The 23,728-nt window shown below is 38.6% G+C and overlaps 1 protein-coding gene across 3 annotated transcripts in view; it reads left to right on the plus strand.

The window, feature by feature from the left end:
- TSPAN5 (tetraspanin 5) overlaps positions 1-23,728 on the plus strand; it is an 82,465-nt gene that overhangs the window by 52,138 nt on the left and 6,599 nt on the right. For 2 of the 3 annotated variants that reach the window (XM_021550333.4, XM_085579065.1), the window contains exons 2-5: positions 6,456-6,506; positions 17,183-17,329; positions 19,148-19,318; positions 21,148-21,273. In XM_021550333.4, coding sequence (XP_021406008.2) covers positions 6,456-6,506; positions 17,183-17,329; positions 19,148-19,318; positions 21,148-21,273 — 495 coding nt within the window. The remainder of the gene's footprint in view (positions 1-6,455; positions 6,507-17,182; positions 17,330-19,147; positions 19,319-21,147; positions 21,274-23,728) is intronic. The other variant, XM_085579064.1, reaches the window with a different exon arrangement.

Genomic DNA, 23,728 nt, shown 5'->3' on the forward strand with positions numbered 1-23,728 from the left:
GATAACAATTTAAAAAAAGGGAAATGCAATCGGTACAAACAAAACTAGTGATAAAGTCCACAACCTGAGGATTCGGGGTGTTGGTACCAGTCTGGTTGAAATGACAGCTGCTCCTCTTGCAGTGGCTGATGAACTGCAGCTGCAGTGGTGATCTTTAGAAGGGTATAGTTTTCTCTGAAGATCTGGTGGCAGTTGGGCCGGTCTTCCTCTGCGCCGGGGCCGCCTCCGAGCTCCGCCGCCGCCGCCTCACCGCACTCCGGCCGCTTCTCTGGGAATCCCACCGAAGGAGCCGCTTCTCTCGGGAGTCCTGCCGAAGGAGCCGCTTCTCTGGGAAAATCCCGCAAAGAGAGAGCTGCTCTGTCTCCCAAAAGGTACCCCTTTATACAATAAAAGAGTGCTTGGCTTCCCCCTCTGGGTGGAGCATCTCACAATGGGATGGTGTTACTTTACCAGGCCTGCAGTGAGTCAGTCAATGGCCCATTAACAAACCATTACCTCTTCAGAGCAAACCATTGTTCTTGGAGGAGATAACAAACCTGCCCAACCTCCAACAGATGGCAAATAGAATACAAGCTTATCTTACAACCCAGGACATACTAGTTTTAGGAAATGAGCTAGATCTCACAGAAATGAAAATGTTAAACTCCCAAAAGCTTTTATTGAAGAATTTTACAAAGAGATGGGTATGTTAAAGTTTATTTATTCTTTAAAATAGATCTGCTCCAAATAAAGTATTTTCTTCAGGCATCAGGACCTGAGTTTGAAGAGTCTCAGTGTGCATTTGAAAAGATTTAAATTTATTTTGTCTAGGCTTGAGAGGAGTTGTTCGAAAGTTGGAACAGGGGAAATAGGGCATAATTCATCCTCCTTTATGTGTTTTACAGAATATCAAGTTCTATGGACAAGAGGAGAGGGACTTTAGTCTTAAGGGACTCTTGCTCCAATCTGATTGGCAGTGCATTCAATTGCACTACCAGAAAGCAGTAAATTAATACGTAGAGCAACAGTAACAGAAAGCAGATGTCTTGCTTTTACAATTCAGGAGCTGGAAATGACAGTAAGAAACTGATGGCAATTGGATCTGCAGTGGCGGGGGAGTATATATATTTTGCATTCTTGTCAGACAACATGGAAAACCCCATACTGGTGAAAACAAAACATGCATTAACAGCCATAGTGTCTTGCTCTGAAAATTGTGGTCATGTGCACCTAAATTTTTCATTAGAAAACATTGTGCAAAGGATCCTTGCAAGATGGAGCAGGCAGCTTTTCTCATTGTGTTCTCAGGTTTGTTTTTCTCCTTTGGATAGTTCTATAAAAATCAGTCAAGTCTCTGATTTAGCTGAGAAAAATGTGTGGAAACTGGGAAATCTTTTGTTTTTTTAAATTCCACACGTGTGGGTTTTGTGTCGGGAAGGAAAAGATTTTACCAAACAGTTATCTGTGAAATATAGTATAATGTTCTTTAGAGACTGCACATAAAATGGAAATAGGTTTGACATCTTGTATTCCATGTCTGAATGTCGCCATGAACTAAAATGGTAATTAGTCACCTACGCAGCACCTTCATCAGCACCTTCATTCACTGACTGTGGTACATGGAGTTTTCTTGTTTCTAATCTCAAGGCAAACAAGAAATGGGCTTTAGAAGAGAGCATTCTTTGTAAGCATGAGCATAGATGTGTGAATGTATAGGTGTGCTTTGAGCAGTTTGCCTCTTCTTTCACCATCACGCTTCTTTAGCCACGTGAAAATGAAATGCTTTAACAATTTATGTTGAGAGTGGAAAAGTCATTGAAATGGGGGCATATTGAAAAAGAAATAAGAGCAGACTTCTGGTACTTCCCTTCCATGTGATACTGGTCCAGGTGAAAGCTGTAGAGTTGAGAGGATGTTCTATCTGTTCTGCTTGCGAGAACGCTAAGTGACATATTTTAAGCAGAGTGCACATCAGTGGCATGAAGGAGAGATGAAAACTATGTGAAACTTTGATTTCTACTTTGGTGCTCTTTCTCTGTCAGAGCTACTTAAAAGCAAACAAGTGGACAAAACCAACAACTAAATACTTTTTTGACACAGAAAAAAACTGACACATACATTAAGCTCATTTTTTGCCCTGGCGTAAAAAGCAAAAGAACTTATTTAGCATAAAGTACTTTAAAGAAGCAGTGAGTATTGCAGCTGAAATAATTTTGAGTGAGTCTGAGCACAGACTGCTTCAGAGGAAGTTCTTTGGGAAAAATTGTCCGTTTGGGGTTTTGGAGTTCAATTAGGAACTTGTCAGCACTGTTTTATATATGTGCAAAGCTCAGGAGTCATGTGTTTTCCTGACTGTATTTCAGGATGTGAAATGCTATACTTCATGTTGTCCTGATCACCGCTGTGCTGTTGGTAAAATACTGTACCTTGTGCTCTGTGCTGTGCTGCTTGAATCACAGCAGGAAGTCTTGCTCAGTGAATAACCTACAGCATACAGGAGCACCGAAGTGCCCATAGGAATCCTGGTAGTCTCTGTGCTAATACCATGCACAAAGTTCTTCTGGCACCTCAAAGGGAAGGGCAAATGGGAGTCTTTCACACTGCCAAGATACAGGACTTAAACACCTCCCCCTGGCCACCCCACCCCAGAAAACCAGAAAAACTCTAGCCAGAAAGCTCTGTTTCTGAACCCTGGCAGCTTTGGCAGGTATGTTTGTGTTGTCACAAGGAAGGTGAAATGAAGTGCCTGCACAAGACTTCTAACTCTCACAAGTGTTTAATGCAACCACACTTGAATGTACACTGGTTTATGCATGTGGCACATTAACCTACCTCTTACTGCTTGGCCTTCTGCTGTCGTCCATTTAGTTGAAAACTGGTGCCAAGCTATTTAAGGACGTCAGCTGAGATGAAAAATTCCCTATATTTAGTAATGGCTGGTCACTCTACGGTTAAGTGCCTCTCAAAGGTGTTCTGGTCTTTTTGTTACTGTGTGCCCCAATAGCCTTTAAATACAGTGCTGTGTTGTGTGATACTGCATCCTTACAAAAAAAAAAAGAATAAAATTCCTCCAGGCAGGCAAGACTGAGAATAAAATATGCTTGAAAAACCAGCTTGAAATGCTGGTCAATTCACTTTGGAAAAAGGCATGTAAGTTTCACAACCATACTTACAGTGCAAGTACTGCTACACCTTCTACTTTTAAATACATTAAATCTTTATAGAAAAGAAATATGAAAACATTTGAGTTTTGTTTGTGATTAGAAAACTTAGGGCTGGGAAAATACTGCTATGCAAGTGTTTCTTGTAAGGCTAATGCTCCAGAGAAATGTTTTAATATTCCCCTGAAAATGAATGTATAAAAAAGGAAATCAAGATTTGAAATGCTGTGCAGCAGTGACCATTTATAGTTAGGCCAGATGGTCTTATTAGATGTCTGTGGAGAATTGAGGCTTTTTCCCTGTAAAATGATTTGTTGATAATGAGGTAAACTTCCACCTTTTTATTGCTCATTGGAATTACTTCCAAATAATTTTAGGCTATGCAGAAGTTTCTTTCATAATTGTCAAGAAAATCTGAAGTTAATCATGGTGAGAGGTGTAAGGCTTCTCATGAACATCTGTTTTCTGCCAGTGGGGGTTATGGAGAGTATTCCTGTGTGCTTTATCCCCAGAGCAGGCTGTGTTTGTGCCAAGGTGAGCCTTTCCTAGGGCATGAATGCAGGGGCTTAGGTGAGTGATCTGCCTACCTCTGTATTTTGGCTTAAGTAGAGCAAGTAAACTTTCTTCACAGCAGGAGGCATTTAACCAACAAAACATGCAGGCAGCAATCTTTTCCTGATTTCAGTCTCCCAGTGAGTGTCAGTGTAAAAACTTTCTGAGCCAGAAGCTGCATCAGTATCACATTTCAATAGCTATGGGGTATCTGTTAATTACCTTTTTTTTTTTTCTGAATGCCATTAAGCTTTTGATTTCCACAGCATCCCATGATAGAGTTCATGATTCCATTCTGAATCTTTTTTCTGCTAATGGATCTTGCTCATTGTTCTTTATCTGCTCAAAAATGCATTTCTGGATTAGGATATGGAAAGAACAGAGCAGCATGTAATTCTCTTATCCCTTTAAAAGCTCTGAGGAATGAATTTTCTGATTTTCTTGACAGAAGCTAGACCACCTTGTCTTTTTGGTGCTTCAGTTTAACACAGTGTGGTCTGATTGCCCAGTCTGTAAACAGGGATGAGATCAGCCTGGCTTGAGACCTTTGTAGTTTACTGTAAGTCACCTTTTGCAACCCATGAGGTAATCTTATCCTTAGGTCTCAAGTTCTGGTGAAGGATCAGGACACCTGGCTGGATTAAATTTATATAAAGTCAGTGAAGCTGGGTCAGACCTGCAGCTGATATGTGTGAATGTAAAGTTGCACTGATCAAATACTTCCATTCTAGTTTTCCATGCTTGTTCTGTTCAAAACCATATTAATCTGTTCACAAAACATTATGTTTTGTGCCCCTTTACAAATAACAATTTGCCACTTCCAAATGTAGCTTATGGATTTTTATAATATATAACTTCCCCCCACCCTCCCCAGCCCCATTCTTTTAGCTGTGGTGCCTTTGGCTGTGTAAGAAAGAAGGAAAGGAGCCTGTTACTGCAAAGGAAAAAGTTGCATTTGTCTGAGAAAGATTTGGAAACTTGAACAGCTTTATCTCAAGTTTCAAATAATCACTGCAGTCAGGAAGATTACACACAATCTTTTGGCAAGCTTTATAATCATTAAAAGAAGAGTTTTGATACAGGTAAGATGACCTTTTTTTAGCTTTTTTGTGGCGTATTAGAAGAGGCTGTACTGACTTCCTCAAATTTACATCTTGTACTTTATAAATAATTAAGGCTATTGAAATAAGACTTTCTTGACCAGCAGTCCTGCTTTCCATCTAAGAAAAAATTACATTTATCTTTTGTTAAAATGCAGCCAAGCCTGCAACAGTTTCCTTTGAAGAATGTTGACTTCTAGTATTGTTCAAATTTACAATAATGGCTCTTCAAGTCAAAAAGGAAAAATTTCGTTCCCGGTATGCATAGTCCTTTGGGTAGCTGGAGCAGCACACTTGGAGGAGAAAGTTACAGAAATGCAAGGGGTGTTTGGGAACTTCAGGGCATTGTAGTGAGTGTATTCCGCTTGAGAAAGAGTTACAGATATCCTTGTCATAGAGAGCTAAAATTGCCCCTTCAAAAAAAGTGCATTTAAGGAAGGAGTCTTTGTTTGAAACTGTTGAAATCGCTTCTGGGAAAGATTTTAAAATTGGTATTCCTGCCTCCTCCCACTTTTCAACAGAAAAACACTTCTGTTTGCAAAAGAGAAATCATTAAGATTCTTCACTGTTTACACAGATCTTAAGAGAAAGGGTATTTATGTGCCAAAATAAGTCTGTACACTGCAGCGTGGAGGAATGACAAAATCAGTTTTATGTTTGAGCAACATCCTATTGCATGCCCTGAAACTACAGTGAAAATAGTTTTCGTTTTAGTTGGCAGTTTTAAAATACAATATGCAAGTTGGACAGATGGACATGTAAGGATGTGCTCAGACATCTACTAAAAGTTTTTTAAACATTTTACTTGATTGATACTGAATTGTGCCAAATTTACACTAATGATGTTGGGAGACGGAGTGCTTATTCTGCCTGTTTAGCTTTTTTCACTGATAATTAGTGTAGCTTTTGTACGAAATCCCTGTAGATTTGGAGGGAAATTATGCATTTTAAATTATTCAGTGGAATGGAGAACACAGATGTAACAAAATCAAAGATGGTGTTCCCTTTCTCATCATGGAGGAAACACTATCTCTTGAGTTTGGAGCTGTTGAATCCCTTGGATGAGAAAGGAAATTGAACTTCCCTTGTGAAACAGTATCAGAAAAGTTATCAAATATTAGCTGCAGGGCTTTAAAAAATTCTTAGTCTTTCAGACCAGTGTTATTATTTTTCCCCCTCAGAAATTATGGGTTATTTTATGTGGACAGCATTGCTAAAACTGATAATAAATGTGTATTTAGAGTTTTTAAAATCACTTTCTCACTGTTAGAGTTCTGAGAGGGTAATTGCTTTGTGCAGGCAGTGGTGATGCAATAGTAAAATAGCAAACAAAAGTGTTGTTTGACTGTGGAGTTTGCTTTGAGTCCTACAAACTTGAAAAGAACTTTGCTTGCTCAGCACTGATAAAGTGACACTTACTGTTCCTGTGTGGGACATCCCTGAGTTGTGCAAGTTTTAAATTCTTCAACTGAAAGTAGTTGAATTGTAAAATAAACTGGATACATATTGTAAAACTCTCACTGAGCGCCCCTCAGTCCTGATAAAATTATTATCCAATAGAGGATGAGTCAATATATATCTTTAAAAAAAAAAAAAAAAAAGAGACAAAAACCCACACAAATTTCTAATTCCTGCTCTTTTTTTTTTTTTCATTTTCCTTTAGTTCCTTGGCATAGCATTTCTTGGGATTGGATTGTGGGCATGGAATGAAAAGGTAAGTTGAATATAGCACCAAACTTTGTTTTTCCTCTTTATCTCTATTTTTCTGATGAAATATTGAAACAGTAATATTTTTTGTTCACACACAGTTTCTACGGGAACAAAATCAAGCCTCTCTGTCAGATAAAAACCTTAGCTTGGATCACTTACAGGAACATGGTTGCAATCTTTCCAAGAATACCTTGGCAAGAAATGGTGGCTGACACTTGTCCACAAACTAATAATTTCAATCCTTGCACATTGACTGCAGCTCAGACAACAAACACTCTGTTGGATCACTATGGTCAGTGTGTCCCCAGGAATGGAATGAGAGCCTAGATGTCTTAGAAGGCAGCTTCCTGAAAAATACCCAACTAGCCTTTGCCTTAACACAGCATGTTAATTGCTGTTCTCTTAAAAAAACTCAAAAAACTGAAAATCAAGATTGGCCCTGAAAACTAATGCAAACCTGAGGCAGAATAACTGTTGTTTTCTCATGTGCAAATGAAACTTGCCACTAGAACACCCTTTGTTGCAAGACTTTAAAATCAGCTTTGAAACGGGAAGTACTTGTGTGTGGGGGGTGAGTGGACAGGGAAAGAGAAAACCTTTCTGAACCAGAGCCTAATTTTCAGTTTGCTTGCTGCAGAAGTTGGGAAGAAGTTAAAATGTCAAGGCATAATTTACAAAACTAGTCACTATATCTTGGGTTACTGGATGAAGAGTTTGGCTTGCTAAAAGACAATAGCTGAAATTAAAGCCTGGATTTCCTTTTATTCTTTGTTTAAAAGATTAAAAATAATAAAACTGTTAACAATGCTGTGTTATTCAGTTACCTAATAAGTCTTTCTTCTTTTAATGGAAAACACTGAGTAAGTTATAATTAATCTTCATTTAAGGTATAATAACTAGTGCTTGCAACAAAACAAATATCAGATTTGGAAGTTCTGGAGTTCTGCCTCTAAAAAATTCAGGACAGATTTTGAGTTGTTAACTTGTATTCTAATTGCTTTGTGTGTGTGCCTTGGAAGGAGATCATTACAAACAGTAATGGGATATTAATTACTGCACACCTATATAAATGTGCATGTATATTTACATGCCATATGCTGATGCTGGATATCTCAGGTAGTGCAAAGATGTATTTTATTCAGCAAAGATGTAAAATACTCAACATACTCTCAGAGCTTGTACCTATGTCTAAGTTCTAGAGGGTGGCTTTACATAAGAGATTTGAACATTTTTGTATCATTACAGTAGGTAGCACAAATGATTCCTTTTTAGGGTGAGTGAGCAGGTAAAGGGAAAACAACTATAGTGTTTGAAGTCTAAACTGTGCCAGTCTTAACAGCTAGAAGGTGTCTGGTTTGTTAGGGTTTACATATTTTCCTAGGGAAAATACATTCAATTCATAACTGCTAATAGCCAGAAGTAAAAGCTCTTGTTTTTATGTGAGATTTGGATATCTGTTATCAAGTCATCTTAAACCATTTTTAATCAGATTCTGAAAGTGAGAGAAAATGCCATGTTGTTTTAAGACAAGCAAATAAAGCCACCACAGTTTAATATGCATTGACTCAGGCTCCATATGTATTAGGTTTTTTACATGGTTTTTTTTTCTAAATTAACAAGTAAAGTAAAATACAATACTGTTTGTTGGTTTGAAACATGGGTTTTTTCTTGAAAAATGATCATGTTTCCCTAGCTTCTTTAACTGTTTTATTCTGAAATGCTTGGTATGCAGTGTTTCAGTTCATGGCTGTAACAATCAAAATGCTGTATAGGTGTAGCTGAACTGCAGAGTTCTTGAGCACACATAAATTTGAGTTTGGTAGAAGAACTATGAAAAAATTGACTTGTATCAAACCAATTTGAGTCTTTTGTTTCACTCAGCTCTTTAGAGGACAGGCAGCGGCCAAAAGCTGCTGTCAGCAAGATCAAATTCCAGGTGTTCATGGGCCCTCTATTATTTAGTGGGGGGCAGATCAGTTAGATCCCAGACAGAATTTTCTTACTGCTGATGAGGAGTTGAAGATGCAAGCCAAGGAGGTGAAGCCCAGGGCTTGAGAGATCTGTAACATAACTGAAAAGCAACACTTCTCTGGCTAGGCTGCTGCTTGCCTAAGGCTGGGGTGTACATCCCATAGGCACTATGGGCTGTTGTAATGGTACACTGTACAACAACAAAGCAGCTTGTCAGAGAAGGACTTGGGGTACACAAAGTCAAACCATGAGCCAGCACTGTGTCCTTGTGACACAGAAGGCGAATGTGGCCTGGGCTGTACTAGGAGTATTGCCAACAAGTTGAGGGAGGGAATTCTCTGTTCAGTGCTGGCGAAGCCACATCTAGGCCAGTTCTGGGTTCTCCAGTCCAAGAGGGATGCTGACATACTATAGAATTCAGCAAAGGGCTGAGTAGATGATTAAGCTACTGGAGCTTCTCTCCTACAGGGAAAGGCTGAGAGAACAAAGACTGTTTAGTCCAGGGAAGAGTAGGCTCGGGGATGGAGCCAGGCTGTTTTCAGTGGTGTCCAGTGACAAAGGCAATGGGCACAAAATGAAACACAGGTGGGGTTTCCCCTGAACAGCGGGAAGCACCCTTTTTTTATAATTTGAGGATGACTGAGTGCTGGCACAGTTTGCCCAGGGAGGATTTGAATGCAGTTTCTGTGTTTGGAGATTTTTCCAAAGCAATGAGGACATGGTTCTATGCAGCCAGAGCTAGGTGGCCAGATGACTTCAACCATTCTGTGAAGATTTGCTGCTGTCCCAATGAACTTGACTTTATCAAACTTGAACTTGACACTGATGTTTGTAATGTGTAAATTTATAAGGGGTTTTTGCATTAGTAGGTATTCAGGACTCCTACTGTAAACTTCATTTGGTAGTGGGGAGGATTTTAATTAACTTCTATTTTGAATTGTGTGGCTTTATGTTCAAGCTGTGTGATTTTATAGCCTGGACATCAACTTGTATATACTTTATATATACTTTTTCTGCTTCATAGAATATTTTCAAGGTAAAAAGATAATATTCCAGGTCACGTGAAAACTGTAGGATGTAAAAAAATAATCCAGAGCTCACAGGATTCCTATTGGCTGTTGGTTAAAATAAATTCGGGACAGATTTGTGGACTTGGTGCCTAGTTTCTCTTTTTTTGCTAAGTTGGCTTGAATTCTTCCCTTTAAACTTTCTTGTGAAGAAGAAAAGCATGATATACAGTCTTGTGGCCTTCCTTGTGGCCTTTGCAGGGAGGCAAAAGAGCTCATTTGTCAAGTAGGCAATAGAATTGGCTTGACAGCCAGTGAGCCAGCCCTAGACAAAAGCTGGGCAATTAGCATTCTGAGCCATGAACCTGAAAGAGAGCTGGGGGTGGAGTGGGGGCAATAAACTCTGGGGATGAATAAAGCTATCTATACATGGTGGCACTGTATAGGTCACAGTCTCGCAGTGTTTTCAGGCATGCCAGGCTTGGGCTTGCACCATTAAATAGTTTATCCATGGCAGCCGATTTCCACCCTCCTCCCTGCAACAGTGTCATGAACATTGTTAGCATACAAAGCGTCTGTGTGAAACCTCAGCAACTTACAGCACTTTTGCTCAGCAGCAGGGGAAAATGTTTGTATTTCATTGTTTTTCTTAACCACTTCAAGTCATGTCTTCTGTTGACTCTTTAAAAATAAGCCAGACTTGTACAAAATGTCAATTTCCCTCCTTGGTTGTATGTATTAGATATTGTGGTCTTAAGGCTGTTTGTGATACCATTAGGTGCTTGGGAAAATAAGCTTCCCGGCTACCTGCAGAAGATTTATGTTCAAGAGTAGTGAGCCTAAGTGATGAATTGCTGTTATGTTTTCTGAGACCTTATAAGATTGTCCATGGAGAGGGACTTTTTAGGATAGCACTGTGGTTTTCGGCTAAACTGTTAAGTAGGAGGGAGAAAAAGTAGGAGATACTAAAGTAGGGAAGAAATCTTTCAATTTTGGTGATTAAATTTAGTTTGTATATGAAGTTGACTGAAATGAAGAGGGAGAAATGGAAGAAGCTGACAATGTGCACAAGTTTGGCTTCTGAGCTTTTCCAGTTAAATCAGCATAACAATAAGTTCCTTCAGCTCAGAAATCGTGTGCAGTTTGGAGTACCACTATGGTATCTCTGGGTGCCAGCAGAGTATTCTTATTAAGAAGGAGCTCTAAATCTGGATCTGAAGTTTTAAGATAGACTTCCACTTGTCTAAGGTGATTTAGGTCTGCTTTGGTGTTCTTGCACAAGCTAAACTCTGTACATGGAAATAATCACAATTTGTTAGATCCGACCTGTCTCTCCTTGCTCTGAAGTGAAAACTAAAGTTGTTTTCAGGAAAAAATTCCCACTTCTCTTGTCCCAGTGGGTGGCTGACAGCAGAAAGGAGTGATGTACTAGTCACTCCATAATTGTTGTGCATACATTTCTATTACACAGTTCTTCCAAAAATTATTGCCAACCAGGAAATTGTACATATTTTATGTACGTTACAGGCTGAAGGATACCCAAAGCCTATATCTCGCCTCTAAGACCTCTGTGTGGGTTTTATAGGACTGGAGAAGAGAGGAGGGGATCCACTATTGCACTTCATTTAAATTTCAGTACATAAAGATGCATAATCTAGACAGGCAGGCTCTTAAATTATTTACTAGTGTTCCAACACTTAATAGTCATTAATCCTGAAAAGTCTAAAAATCTCTATCTTGTGTGTATTTGTGCTAGTTATTCACCTTTTGAACTCTGTCAGCACAAGAAAGCTAGACTAGTTCTTTTCCTCCATTAAACACTTGAAAAATAAAGTTCTGCTGCTATTACTGTTTGCTGTGGGAAATGCAAAACCAACAAAAATCAAAGAAATAAGATTTGTAAACATCCCTGACTAGTTTCTTGCTTGCAGAGACAAAATTCTGGAGTAGAATTAATTTGGCATGTTTCAATGAGTATTGTTCTGTTCCCTATGTTCATTCAGATGCGCAGCATGGAGGCACTGCATGGAGTTTATGACTAACAAAGCAGAGAGACATTTTTCTGTTTTAAAATCATGCATTTGAAAATACTTTTATTTATCATCACCCCTAGATGTTACTTTTTGCCAGTGATACTAAGTCCTGCAGAGAAGGCTGTGAAAAGGCTAAACCTGTGTTTGCAAAAATGGTTATTTCAGAAAATCTGGTATTGATATATCTTTTTCTGATCTTCTGCATTTCTTGGATGTATGGTGTGGGATGCTTTTTTGTTTGTTTGTTACTTGTTTGGTTTTGTTTGTTTTGTTTTTGTTTTGTCCTCCCAGTAATGAGAGATTACAGCAAAGAAGGTTTTTTTTTTCTGTCTTGGAGGAAATGGAAAATAGGAATTAGTGGATTTCTCCCATCCCATTGTAATGTTGAGTTCCCTTCTTTTACATGCATCCTGTGGGCCAAATTCCTTATACACTCATCATATCACCTCTTTGTTTCTTAGGTTGATGATTCTTCTAAGTTGTCTCTGACTCATTTTGCCTTGAATTTTCATTACTGGGTCAGCTTTTCAAAATTGGTGCTGTCTGGAGTGTTTTCAGTTGGAGCCATTCTTCCTTGTCCCGCAGTTTGTGACTGTGCCTGTTACAGCAGCAGCTGTTCAGCAGCAGATGATCTGAAATGTCACTGGTTTGTTAGTGCACTTGTGACTCCCTTAAGAACCCAGGAATGCATCAGATTATGTAGGTGTGACAACACGGGGTCACTGCTGCAGCCTGTGAGATGTGTGTCTGGCTTTGGGCTCAGCCTGTGAGGGCTGCTACTGCTAAATGCAGGCAGTGGGGACCAACAGGAGAGGAAGTGGTGCTGAAGATCCAGCTTGCACACTGCAGGTTTTGAAGGGTTTGAGTTCTTTTCTACCTAGTTCTAGTGTGATCTTGTGGACTTAATGCTTGCTAGTGTTTGGAGCATGAGCTGTGCTTCATGGAGCATGAAGCACAACTTGTGTGTGATCACTTTAAAAAGACTGCTGGATCTGTCCTGAAATATTAATACAGATGTGCACCAAAGGCAGGAGCTGGAGTCAGGGCTCTGTCTCTGGAAAGTAGTACAAACTGTTCTCATGATCTTAAAGAGTACAAGATGGAGATGGGGTGAGGTGTGCACCCTTATTGCTTTTGTATGTAACTGTTCCTTCCTTATTCTTTACTGATGGGATAAAGGCAAGCTATTGTGCAGCTATAAATCAGGAGGGGCATTCATGAGCTCCCGTGTTCAATACCAGCATTTTCCCTTTGCCTTGTTCTCCCTTGAGCTATAAATGAGATCCTGCTTGTAGTGTGGAGGGCTCTGGCCATGAGGAAAACATGACGTGATAACAGAGGACCTATCAGGCATCTCTCAGGCTCTTGTGCTCACATAGCAGGAGGAGAATACTCCAGTTCTGCAGGAGTTTTTGTTCTGCCTGGCTTGATTGTCTGACATTTCTTGTGGATGAAATGCACCCTTGTGCTGAAGAAAAGAGCCAGGTCCTAATAATTTCATTTGACTTCTCCTGAATTTGGGATGGGGTAGAAATATGGGGTCAGTCTTTCCTGTTCTATCCATGCATCATTGTATCCTAATGATTGAAGTACATTTCATAAATAAAAGAACTTTTTTCACAACTTTACTGTTGCTTTAGTTCACTTATGGATGATACTTCTGTTGTTTCGCTACACCAAATTTTAGCTTGTGTTGGATTAAAATATTAAATAGCAACTTGTGGACTGTAATGTACAACAGGCTATGGAGGGTGGAGGAACAGAGCCAACAGATGAGCTGGAGATCAGCCAGGGAACATGTCCTGCTGGCTCTCCTTGTGGGACTACAGCAGAGCCCTGGGTTGACACCATAGTGAGAAGTAAATTACTTGAGTATGTAGCTTTGTACAAACAAAGCATTTTATGCCAATACAGATTACACACATGCCTAAACTACCAAGGAAGCGATGTGTATACCTCAAAAATAACCATACTTAAAAATGAGAATAGGTCTTGAGGAAAAAATTGCTCCTCCTTTTAGATGTTAAGGTATCAGAGTACTTGCAACAATTTAACAGCCATGGTTGTAGTGGGCAACTGCAGCAATGTTGCTGAGGAAAAATACCTTGCATTTGTGGGAAGCTTTACTTTAAAGTATTTACAGGTGGTTTGTTTAGGTCTTGCACTGATGCATGAGAGAAGTGGACAGTCACCATATATTCCATGACTGACTGCTCAGCCTGAGGATTCAGAGCACATTGTGGAGGATGTAGTTTTAGAATATGAAATTACTGATCTTCTGCTCAAGCACCTCTGGAAATGTTTCCTTCTGCTTTTGCTTAAGATGGGTTGAAGACAGAATTGGTCACTACCAGGTATTTGTACATCTGTGTCAAACTTTTCCCAGGGGTAGCTGTTGCAGCCAAAAAAAAAATTTGATATTGTGGTAGTAGGCATTATAGAAACTTGTAGTGGATAGGAAGAGTGTGTGCTTAGAGGACTGTACATTTGGATCTTCTTAACAATATAAAATGAGATATTATTCCCCAGTTGTTGCCCTGCTGCTTGAAGCAAAATATGCTTTTTTTCAGGGTATTGCACTGCCGCATCTTCAGAGAACTTACTTGTAAATGTCCAGAGTACAAGACTGGAAAATTGTATCCTGAGAAGGAAGCAGTAAACTTCTATTAGACTACTTCTGCATATCTCAAGCTGTAATCACAGCGCATTGTCTGTGTTTCTCATTCCCACTGCTAGCTATTGTTTTAGTGACAAAACCTCTCTGAAGATTGTGTATCCTAAGATGTCTCTACAGAATACTGATAACTTGACGTTCATATGCAGAGAGCATATGGAGTAAAACAAGAATTAAGCAGTATGTGCTTTGCATTGTCAGGATGTGTTATTTGGGATTTATCCAAGTTAGGCTTATTAATGCCATATGTGGACTAGCAACAGATGCACATAAAGGTGCTTTCCAAGGACAGCAAACAATGGCAGATAAAATCTGTGTTGATTTATGCAGTTTTTGTTGGAACACAGCTACCCTGAGGAATGGCCAGCCAACATGTGGCATTACAGGCTGCTAAGAGCCTGACAGTTCTAGAAAATCGAGTAAAGGGAAAAAGCGCAGAAGTAGAAAAACCAGTGTAATTTTCATTTGAATTTGTCTACTTTCATATGGAAATAAGTTGATTTAGTATAGTAATTTGCTTTGAGTTTTTTTGTTGATTTATTTGATTTTGTTTGCTTTGTTTTTAAGGAAAGACACAGTGTCTTATGAAGAGATACTTAAATACTAATCTCTTTTGGAATTTTAAAGAAGTAAATACAAGTAATAACAAAGGCAACATCCTTTCTCCACTGACTAGTTTTTTTCATTCTACTACACCACAGTCCATTAATTCAAAAATCAGCTGATGTTAAAAGAAAAGAGTAGTAGTGCTTCCTTTAGGGCAGAAATTATTCTCATCTTATGGTAACTGTGTAAGCACAGAGAAAAGGAATTGAAAACTTTGCAAAGAAATAATTTTAGTACTTGTTTTCCCTTTGAGGCAGAGCTTATGATTCTTGACTTGTGTAGGGCCAAGGCCTTGATTTTTTCAAAGGTTTTGTGTTGTTTGATTATCCTGTTTATATTGCTTGTTATTCATAGCCAAAAAAGTGGCTTGGATTTCTTTTCTATAACAAATGTAATGAAACAAAAGTTGTGGAAAAACTTTTGCACAAGTTGATGTAAGTGTTAATGATAGGTAAGTGTTCATTTCATCTTGGTGTATATCATCTTTTTACTGCGATGGTGCCAGAAAAAGGGACGGGCCAGCTGCTCCGCTTCAATAGCAGTGCTGGCTCTGAGTTGTGTTACTTTGTTCCTTACATCTCTTTTTAGTTTTTTAATGAATGTCAGTAAGGCTAGTACTATATGTGATGTAGGAGGAAAGTGATGAATGTGATTTTTTTTTTTTCATCCCTCTCAGGCAATAGCCTTCTCTAGTAGGAGGGAAAAGAATAAACTTAGCGAATGTCATTCATGCTGTTGGATGATTGTTTGTATTTTAGAATTGAGTTATAGTCAGATTTTTCTTTGGGTTTTGGCCTTTTCTAAGGCTTTTTGATGTGTGCATTGGTGAAATTCACATGTGCATTTTATTTACTCTGTCCTTTTCTTCAGAATTATAAGCTTTGAGTACTGTCTATATTTACTGCTTGCTTGAGTTTTGCTTGGGAAACTATGAAAGCGGTTGCAGACTACATGAAGTAATGTGTTAGAGATATTGGTTACATGACAATTGATACATTTTGCATGGTCCAAAATGAGTATGTGTGTGTGTATATATATATATAATCACAGGTCTAAAGCCACAGTTGTGAACAGTCATCATAAACAATGTTACTTTAAACTTCTGGAAATGAGGTTATGGTAACACGCTCTTGCTATTTTGGGACTATTTCAAAGAAACAAAGGGGTATGAACAGGAATAAGAAAAAGGATGAGCAGTAGAGTTTTGCAAATAAGGAGCTGAAGATGTAGAGATCTCTGCTGCTTCTCAAGCCACAGCATCATGCAGGAATTAGAGGAAGCAGTAGTCCACAGCACTCAGCCTGAGTTCAGGCTTCTGTGAGGAGACACAGCAGTGTGCTTTGCCTTGACCTACAGAACTGGAAAGGGGAATGAAGAGAAGTGAAATGTCAGCATTTTTTTCTGCTGAGAAGCCTTAGGAAACTGTAATTGTTTCTGTGCAAACACACTGGGATAGGGTAAACTTTGTACTTGCTTTTTGATATGACCCATCTGTTCAACATCAGCCAAACTCTGCCTAAAATGTGTTCAAAAAATCAAAATAGTTCCTCAGGATTACTGGTGTTGCAACCCAAGCTTTGCTTCCAAGGCAGAAATGACATTACAAGCAGACTGTGCTGTCATATGTAAAACACAGCATATGTGGTATAACATATGATAGGTCTATTCTGAGTTAGTGTAAACCATGTCCCGAGACAATTTCTTAAATTGTCTTTCATCCTACTAAGAGACTTTGATATTTTCAAATTCTTCCTGCTAACTAATTAGTCAGTAGCCATACTTTATTTCTAGAATGCGGTATTGGCACTGTAGGTGCCTAAAGTTGAATTGGCCAGATTATATAGTTTGTCAAAATTTGTTGAAAAACTTTTGTTGCAAGATACTGTAGTCTAGGAGCTCACTTCTAATTTCTGACAATTCCTGTAAATACTGGGAATAAATGCTAAATTCAAGGTGGTTTTATTGCTTTTAACATTTTTTCTATATAACATGTAACTGTGTGTTTACATAGATTATGTATATGATACATAAAATGTGTCTCAGGGTAATTAGAGTAAGGTAAGTTTTGCTCAAATATCTGTTGAGTTTCTGGCACGCTACTTCTTATAGCTACATAAGCAGAAAATGCCCTGTAGGTTTCTCACAGAGAATTCTTCAGGAACATTTTGTTACTCACTCACATGTTGATTCAGAAATATTGCACATAATTGCACTTTTTATCTCTCTTGGGATACAAAGATTTTCTTAATTGTGTTTTCTTGCTGTACTGCAGAACATTTATTTTGCTGTAGCCTTCTTCCTTTTTAAGAAGAAAAAATGCAGGCAGAATTTGTACAACAGAAAGCTGAATATACTTTTTATCTCTTGGCATTGTCTCTCTCTCTCTCAGGGAGTGCTGTCCAATATCTCCTCCATCACTGACCTGGGAGGCTTTGATCCTGTTTGGCTCTTCCTAGTGGTAGGAGGAGTTATGTTCATTTTGGGATTTGCAGGATGCATTGGAGCTTTACGAGAAAACACTTTTCTTCTCAAATTTGTAAGTAGCTTTTGCAACTGTAACATTCCTCATTTATGTAGCATGCCATGTTGTCTGTTGTCTTTAACTGTGTTAAGCTTTTAAAATGTATTTTGGAGAGGAAGGTGTTATCCAGTGTCAGAGTATCAGGAAAGCACTTAGCTTTTAACACCTTACAGCTCTTCAGTCTCTGGGGCTTACTGGTATTTTTAAAGCTCAAAACTATTTTGAAGCTCAAAACTATTGATGGTAAGAATCATAACATGGAAGTACTGCTTTTCATATGGATATAGCCTAACATTTTGCTTCCCTGTCACAAAAAGAGAGAAATTTCTTGTGAGAATCTGTGTGTTGAACTTGGAGTCCATAAGAAGCTGCCTATGAAATACGAGGGATGTAGATGCAGCAGTGAATGTGACCCTTGTGACTTGTGCTGTGCAAGGGCTCCCCATGGTACAGAGGAGATAGGACTGTAACAATATCCTCAGTTGAGCTGATACTCTCAGTCCTTGCCATTTAGCTAATTGGAAAAGGCTTCATTGCTTTCAGTGCTGGGGCCTGAGAATATGAAGGGGAGGAGAATGTGTCCAGGATGCAGAAAGAAAATGGAAGTTTTCTTGAACTCTGGGCTGGATTGCTGGTTAAGGAAGGAGCTGCTGGTATACAAATGTACCTCAGTATGCAGAACTTCTTCAGCTAAGTAGCTGGGTTCTGTATTGTGAAAGACTTCCTCCTGTGGCTTTTGAAAATGAGGATAACAGTATCATATTCACTTTTAGATAAATTGAGGATTTATAGTAAAGAAGATTCTTTGCTCCATCACTCCCATTTCCGGAGGTGGGCACTGTCTGTGGACACAGTTGTATTCTCATAAACATTAAGTGTTAATACATACATGAAAAAGCTTCCAGTGAAATAACTACCTCCAAGTAACACATTTGGCTCCCACAGACATGTTGTATAAGGGGAGGAGGAAATTGAGAGTCACAGTTCTTGAGGCATTTATAAAGCAGCTTGTAACAGTTTTTTCTTCCTTGCTTCTCTTAGCTTGCCTAAAATGAGCCCATCTGCTGTACCAGAAATAGCTTCCCATACAGCAGCTGCAGGAGAAATTAAAAATGTATCTGAATACACACAGAAAGCATATTAAAATGAAACTCAAAGGCACAGTTGCAAAGGGGATGGACTTCCAGTATACCAGGACCCCTGTGTGGTTTAAAACAGTGTAGACTCAGTGGAAATGCTTAGGGAAAGTGGTAGATCATTAGTAATGCCTTTGGCATCCATTGCATTTGAATTAATCATAGCAGTCTCATTTAGTTTTAATGTGGATGTGAATAATTTCATAGAAATTCCGCTCCGACTTAGTCATTAATTAATTTCTGCTGTTACCAATTTCTGCTTTGGGGAAGCTTTGCCAGTGAGAGGATCTGAAGCAAAGTCATGTAGAAAGCATTTTACTGGCACATTTTACATTAGTTTTTTATGCCTTCTGAAATGTAAGTGCCTATGTTGAAATTTAAGACTGGTTTTCAAGGGCCCTACATGTAGTGATGACTAGCTGTGTCTTGAAATTTACAGTAAATTCTCTTGTATCTCTTTGAAATGTCCAAGGTTTGGCCATTTGTTAGCATCTTTTTTATTTGTTAGAATAGAATTAAGATTTCTGTGCTTCAGCTGCAATAAAAATGGTGTGTTTTTAATTAAAAATATCCTATATGCCAAAATGGCTTGAACTTGCACTGAAACAGATAAAGCCTTATCCCTGGATATAACTGAGCTTTGGAAAAGTTTGGTCATAAAGGAAAATAATTTTAGCCTTTTTTATTTTCTTCATAGTTCTCTGTATTTCTTGGAATTATCTTCTTCTTGGAGCTCACTGCTGGTGTTCTAGCATTTGTTTTCAAAGACTGGATAAAGGACCAGCTGTATTTCTTTATAAACAACAACATCAGAGCATACCGAGATGACATTGATTTACAAAATCTCATAGACTTCACACAGGAATATGTAAGTTGGAATGTTTATCTTTTTGTAAAGCTTACTTTTAAGAAATACCTGCTCTTATTTTTTACTTTTCATCTGTTCCTTCAAGGAGCAACAGAAATATTCTAGCATATAATGCCATTGAATGTATTTATATTTGTTTTTACAGAGCTGCAAACATACAGCACCTATGTAAAGTGGCTTTATTGATGTATGACTGCATAAAACAAGATGGAGAGTTGGGATGATTTTTCTTGAAGACTTAGAGATAATGTGTCAAAGTTTAAATACTTTATGGTAGAAGCTATCACATCTGTTTAAGAAATTTCTCATTTTCTAAGATTTCTTTGGTCCTAAGATAAATGTTGGTGTAGTTTTAGTGGCATTAGAAGTGCTACACCACACTGCAGAGTGGCAGAGGTATTTAATTGGTCCAAATGAAGCTACAATTTTATTCCTTCTGAAGTAGGCTTAATGGAATAAGCCTAATAAAGTGTAGAGTTCTTGTAGGACACCTCTAAGTGATGCCACATCTGCACTTGTGAGGGAAGGGTGAAACCAGTGGTGCACCTGTTTGTGCAGGTTAAGCTCTGTAATTTCTCAGTGTAGATAAAGAAGTCTTGCACTGACTTTTGCACACAAGGTCTGCCAGTACCTTCCCTCTCCAGTACTCAGTTCTGGCTGGTGTTGATGAAGTCCTCTTTGAATCTGGTGCTGTGTGGCTAACATGACTAAGTGTTGGTTGAATTCATGTTTACTAATTTTTGTACATTCTGCAATTAAAATTGTTTCAATGCTTGATTTGCTTCTCTGTGCCTGGGGGAAAAATGGTAAATAAGAGGACGTGGATACTTGCACTGTTTTGAATCTTTTGCAAGAAGGTCAGAGGTCACTACAAACTGAAAGTAGTAGTCCACTTGTATGCAGTCAAAGGCTACAGTCCAAATTTGCAGTGACTTCATAAAGCCTTTCTCTTCTAACTGGATTAGCACTCAGCCAGAGGCAGCATGAGTTGTGAGAGCGAGTTACTTCTTTAACCAGTAGAGAGCTAGTGTATAAAGACAACATGTCAGGTATTGCAAAGAGAACTGCTACATCTAGAAGGAGAGAATGGCTTTTCCAATGCTTTTAAAAATGTTGGTTTGTTTTTTTAAGTTGACATAGATGAGTTCATTGGTCTAGCTCCTTAAATGCTGTAAACCATCAGTGTTTCACTGGTCTCCAATCCATTCTTTGTATGTTCAGCAAAACACATCAATTCCTTGTGTGTTCAACATGTTTTTCCAGACTATGCCAGCCTTTAGCAGATTTACTCTTTGAAGGATTCACTAAAGGTGTTCATTGTGAAATGTGGGATGCTCAGGGAACAATGTGTCCACGCTGTCTGATGTACAGCCAGGCAAAGTTCCCCCAAACTGGCAAAAGGAGTAGCTATACCAGTGTAGCCCTTGGAGCTTGTTCTTTTGAAAATCCAGGGCTCATTAGACTGGACAGAATATTGTACTCTTGGCTCTACTGTCCCTCAGGCCTGAGCTTGTGGGCCTGTGCAACTCTGTGGTATTGTGTAGGCTTTCCAGCTCACCCCCGGGTGTCTCTCCAGAGAGCAGCATAGCTGGGTGTGAACGTAACTTTAATCACATGATAACTTTGGAACAATTTACCCATTTGGAATGGTATTTTAAAAAATTTACAAAAATCCCCAACCAAACAAAAAAAGATCGTTTCAATGAAAGCAGTGGGAGTTTCAGATTTTGTTTTGAAAGCTAGAGGGAAACTGGCAGCAGCGATGCATGTTACTAATGCTGAGATTTTCATTCTGAAATTTAAGAAGCTTCTTTTTTTTTTTGTTCTAGTGGCAGTGCTGTGGGGCTTTTGGAGCTGATGACTGGAACCTTAATATTTACTTCAATTGTACAGATTCCAATGCGAGCCGAGAGCGCTGTGGAGTGCCATTCTCTTGCTGTACTAAAGACCCTGCTGTAAGTGATGGTCTAGAGGCTAGGATGGGTGTTCTGTTCCAGTTGTAAACAATGCTTCAAGATTTTCCTTTTTTATTTCTGGAAATTTAGCCTAATTATTAACTTCTTACACACCTGTATATTTTTCTTTTTTGCTTTTGCAGCTCAGCATAATCACTAACTTTTCTGCAGTCAGCAAAACTCATAAAATAACTTAAGTCTTCATTGCTTGTGGCTTTTATTAGAAGGAGAGAACCATGGGCTTGGCTGAGCATACATATTAATTTTAGCAAGTATAAAAAGGAGAAGCACTTAATCAGTTGAAGAATGTGAGCTTTCAATTGAAATTCATCAGAACAGGAACCCTTATGATCAGACACTTTAAAGGGAGGTATTATTCATTATTTAATGCAGTGTCCTGAGGCTGAAGACCCAGTTTGTGCCAGGTATGGTAATGAATGACAGTCTGTGCCCTGGGGAACTGACTTGTTTGTGTTAGAATCTTTAGTTGGGTAGAGGTGTCTTTAGATACTCTTTTTTAACCTTTAAAATTACTACCTGTCCTACAGTCACTCAAAATCAGGCTTGAAAAGTTAAAAATTGTTTGTGGGAGCAGCTTTTAGGTAAATTTTCTTGTCTTTTAATATTTACTCTTCTGGATCATCAAGGGGAAATGTTGAAGTCATACATTGCTAATATGGACATGATAAAGAAGAGTAAAGTGTAGGGAATTAGTTCACTAACAGGGAAAGGCTTGGAGCAGGGATGGGTGTGTGCATGGGAACTTTTACGTGCCTAGCACTGTATATGTTTGACTTTATATAGGTTGAAAGAATCTGGCTTTGAGTGCTTGTATTATCTAGCAATTCAGCTGTGGCTTTGTCTTCACCTGGAATGACTTATAGTTCCTTGAATGTATTAGTGTAGCACAGACTGAAGTTAGGCAAGTTGCCAAAAAGCACCTCAGGTGCTTCCTGCCTTGCTAATAAAGCAATGCAGTTGCTGCTCCTGACATCCAGTTGCTGCTGCTCTCCCCCTCCTGTGCAGTGAACATGACTTCACAGTAGTTTGAATTTTTCTCACACACATAGCTGAAAATATTCTAATGGGATATTAAAACAAAATGTACATTAGACTCAAACATTACTTTATGCTTAGGATTCCCTCTGCTGTTTGCCTGTCTGCCCACCCACCCACACAGAGGTCATCACAACCCAGTTTTAAAAATATAGTTGTTATAAAACCAAACCAGTGACAGCAGTACAAGGTAATCCTATAAATACATAATCCATCCTAAAGTTCTCTGTTTCTCTCAGTTGTGTAAATGGCTATGCAGTTCGTTAGGGTGTGATGTAGCAACCAGAAATTCAGAGATAAATCTCATTCACTGTAAGAAAACAACCTTAATGGCCTTTTAAAACAGAAAATATTAGAAGTTATGCATACAAGTAAAATAACTGTAACCAAGCTGTGATTGGTTCAGTTGCAGTGATAAACATAGGTTTATTCTTTAGGAAAGCAAATTTGTCCCTTTTTAGAATCAGGTTTCAGTGCTGGACTGATGCAAACAGTTACATGGATGACTTACTGTTTTTAGTCTAGCTTGAATCAGAAAGTGGTAAGTTTAAGGCAGGCTAAAATAAATTTCTTGAAACAAATTTTGACTACCATAGTTCATTTTGATGTAGTTAAGGAGGTTGAAGTGTTCCAAATGCTTGTACAGGCAAGTCTAGAAAACTTACTATTTCCATTGCATTTTTCATACCTTCTTTTGGTTAACAAATTCCAAGGTTAAAGGCAGAAGACATTAATCATGAAGCAAGTAGGCATTTAGCACAAGAAAGAAAACTTAAAATCCCTCTGTCAGAATCTTAGGTGCTTTTACACCATTATAGTCTGTGGCACCTAGGTCCCAGAACAGAAGTATTCGTCTCATTAGGAGATACAAGTTGATTGAATTTTGAAGGTCCATAAAGGAATCTAGTTTTGGCCACTGGTGGAATGCGACCTGTTGGACATTCTGCAAAGTGAGGAAACAGAGGAGCTTTCCATGCTGATAGGAGATACTTTTTTCCATATGGCTGTTTTTTAAAATTCATCCAAAGACACTGCTTGTCTTTCTCACTTCCCACAATTGGATTAAATTGTGGTGTTTGGTACACCTAGCTAAGATTGGCCGATTTTCTCACTTTATTGAGTACTCCTTATTGTACTCACTGTCATTATATGATAAGTCAGTAACTTAATATTTTATTGCCATTGTGGCTGATACCAAAAGTTTCATGCTTCATTTTATTACCATGAAATAACTGTATACAAAATAAAAAAAACAGCTTCAGCTGCCAAAGGGAAGCACTTGTTCACTAGGGAAAGTCTGCCAGAGCCTATTTTATTGCCTGAGCTTTGGGTGTACTAAAGGAAATGGAGTAGGGAAAAACCCCTCCTTTCCCATTGGTATCAAGCTCCTATAAGAAAG

The sequence above is a fragment of the Lonchura striata genome, chromosome 4 (assembly GCF_050655825.1).
Source record: "Lonchura striata isolate lonStrDom1 chromosome 4, ASM5065582v1, whole genome shotgun sequence".
Taxonomy (NCBI): Eukaryota; Metazoa; Chordata; class Aves; order Passeriformes; family Estrildidae; genus Lonchura; species Lonchura striata.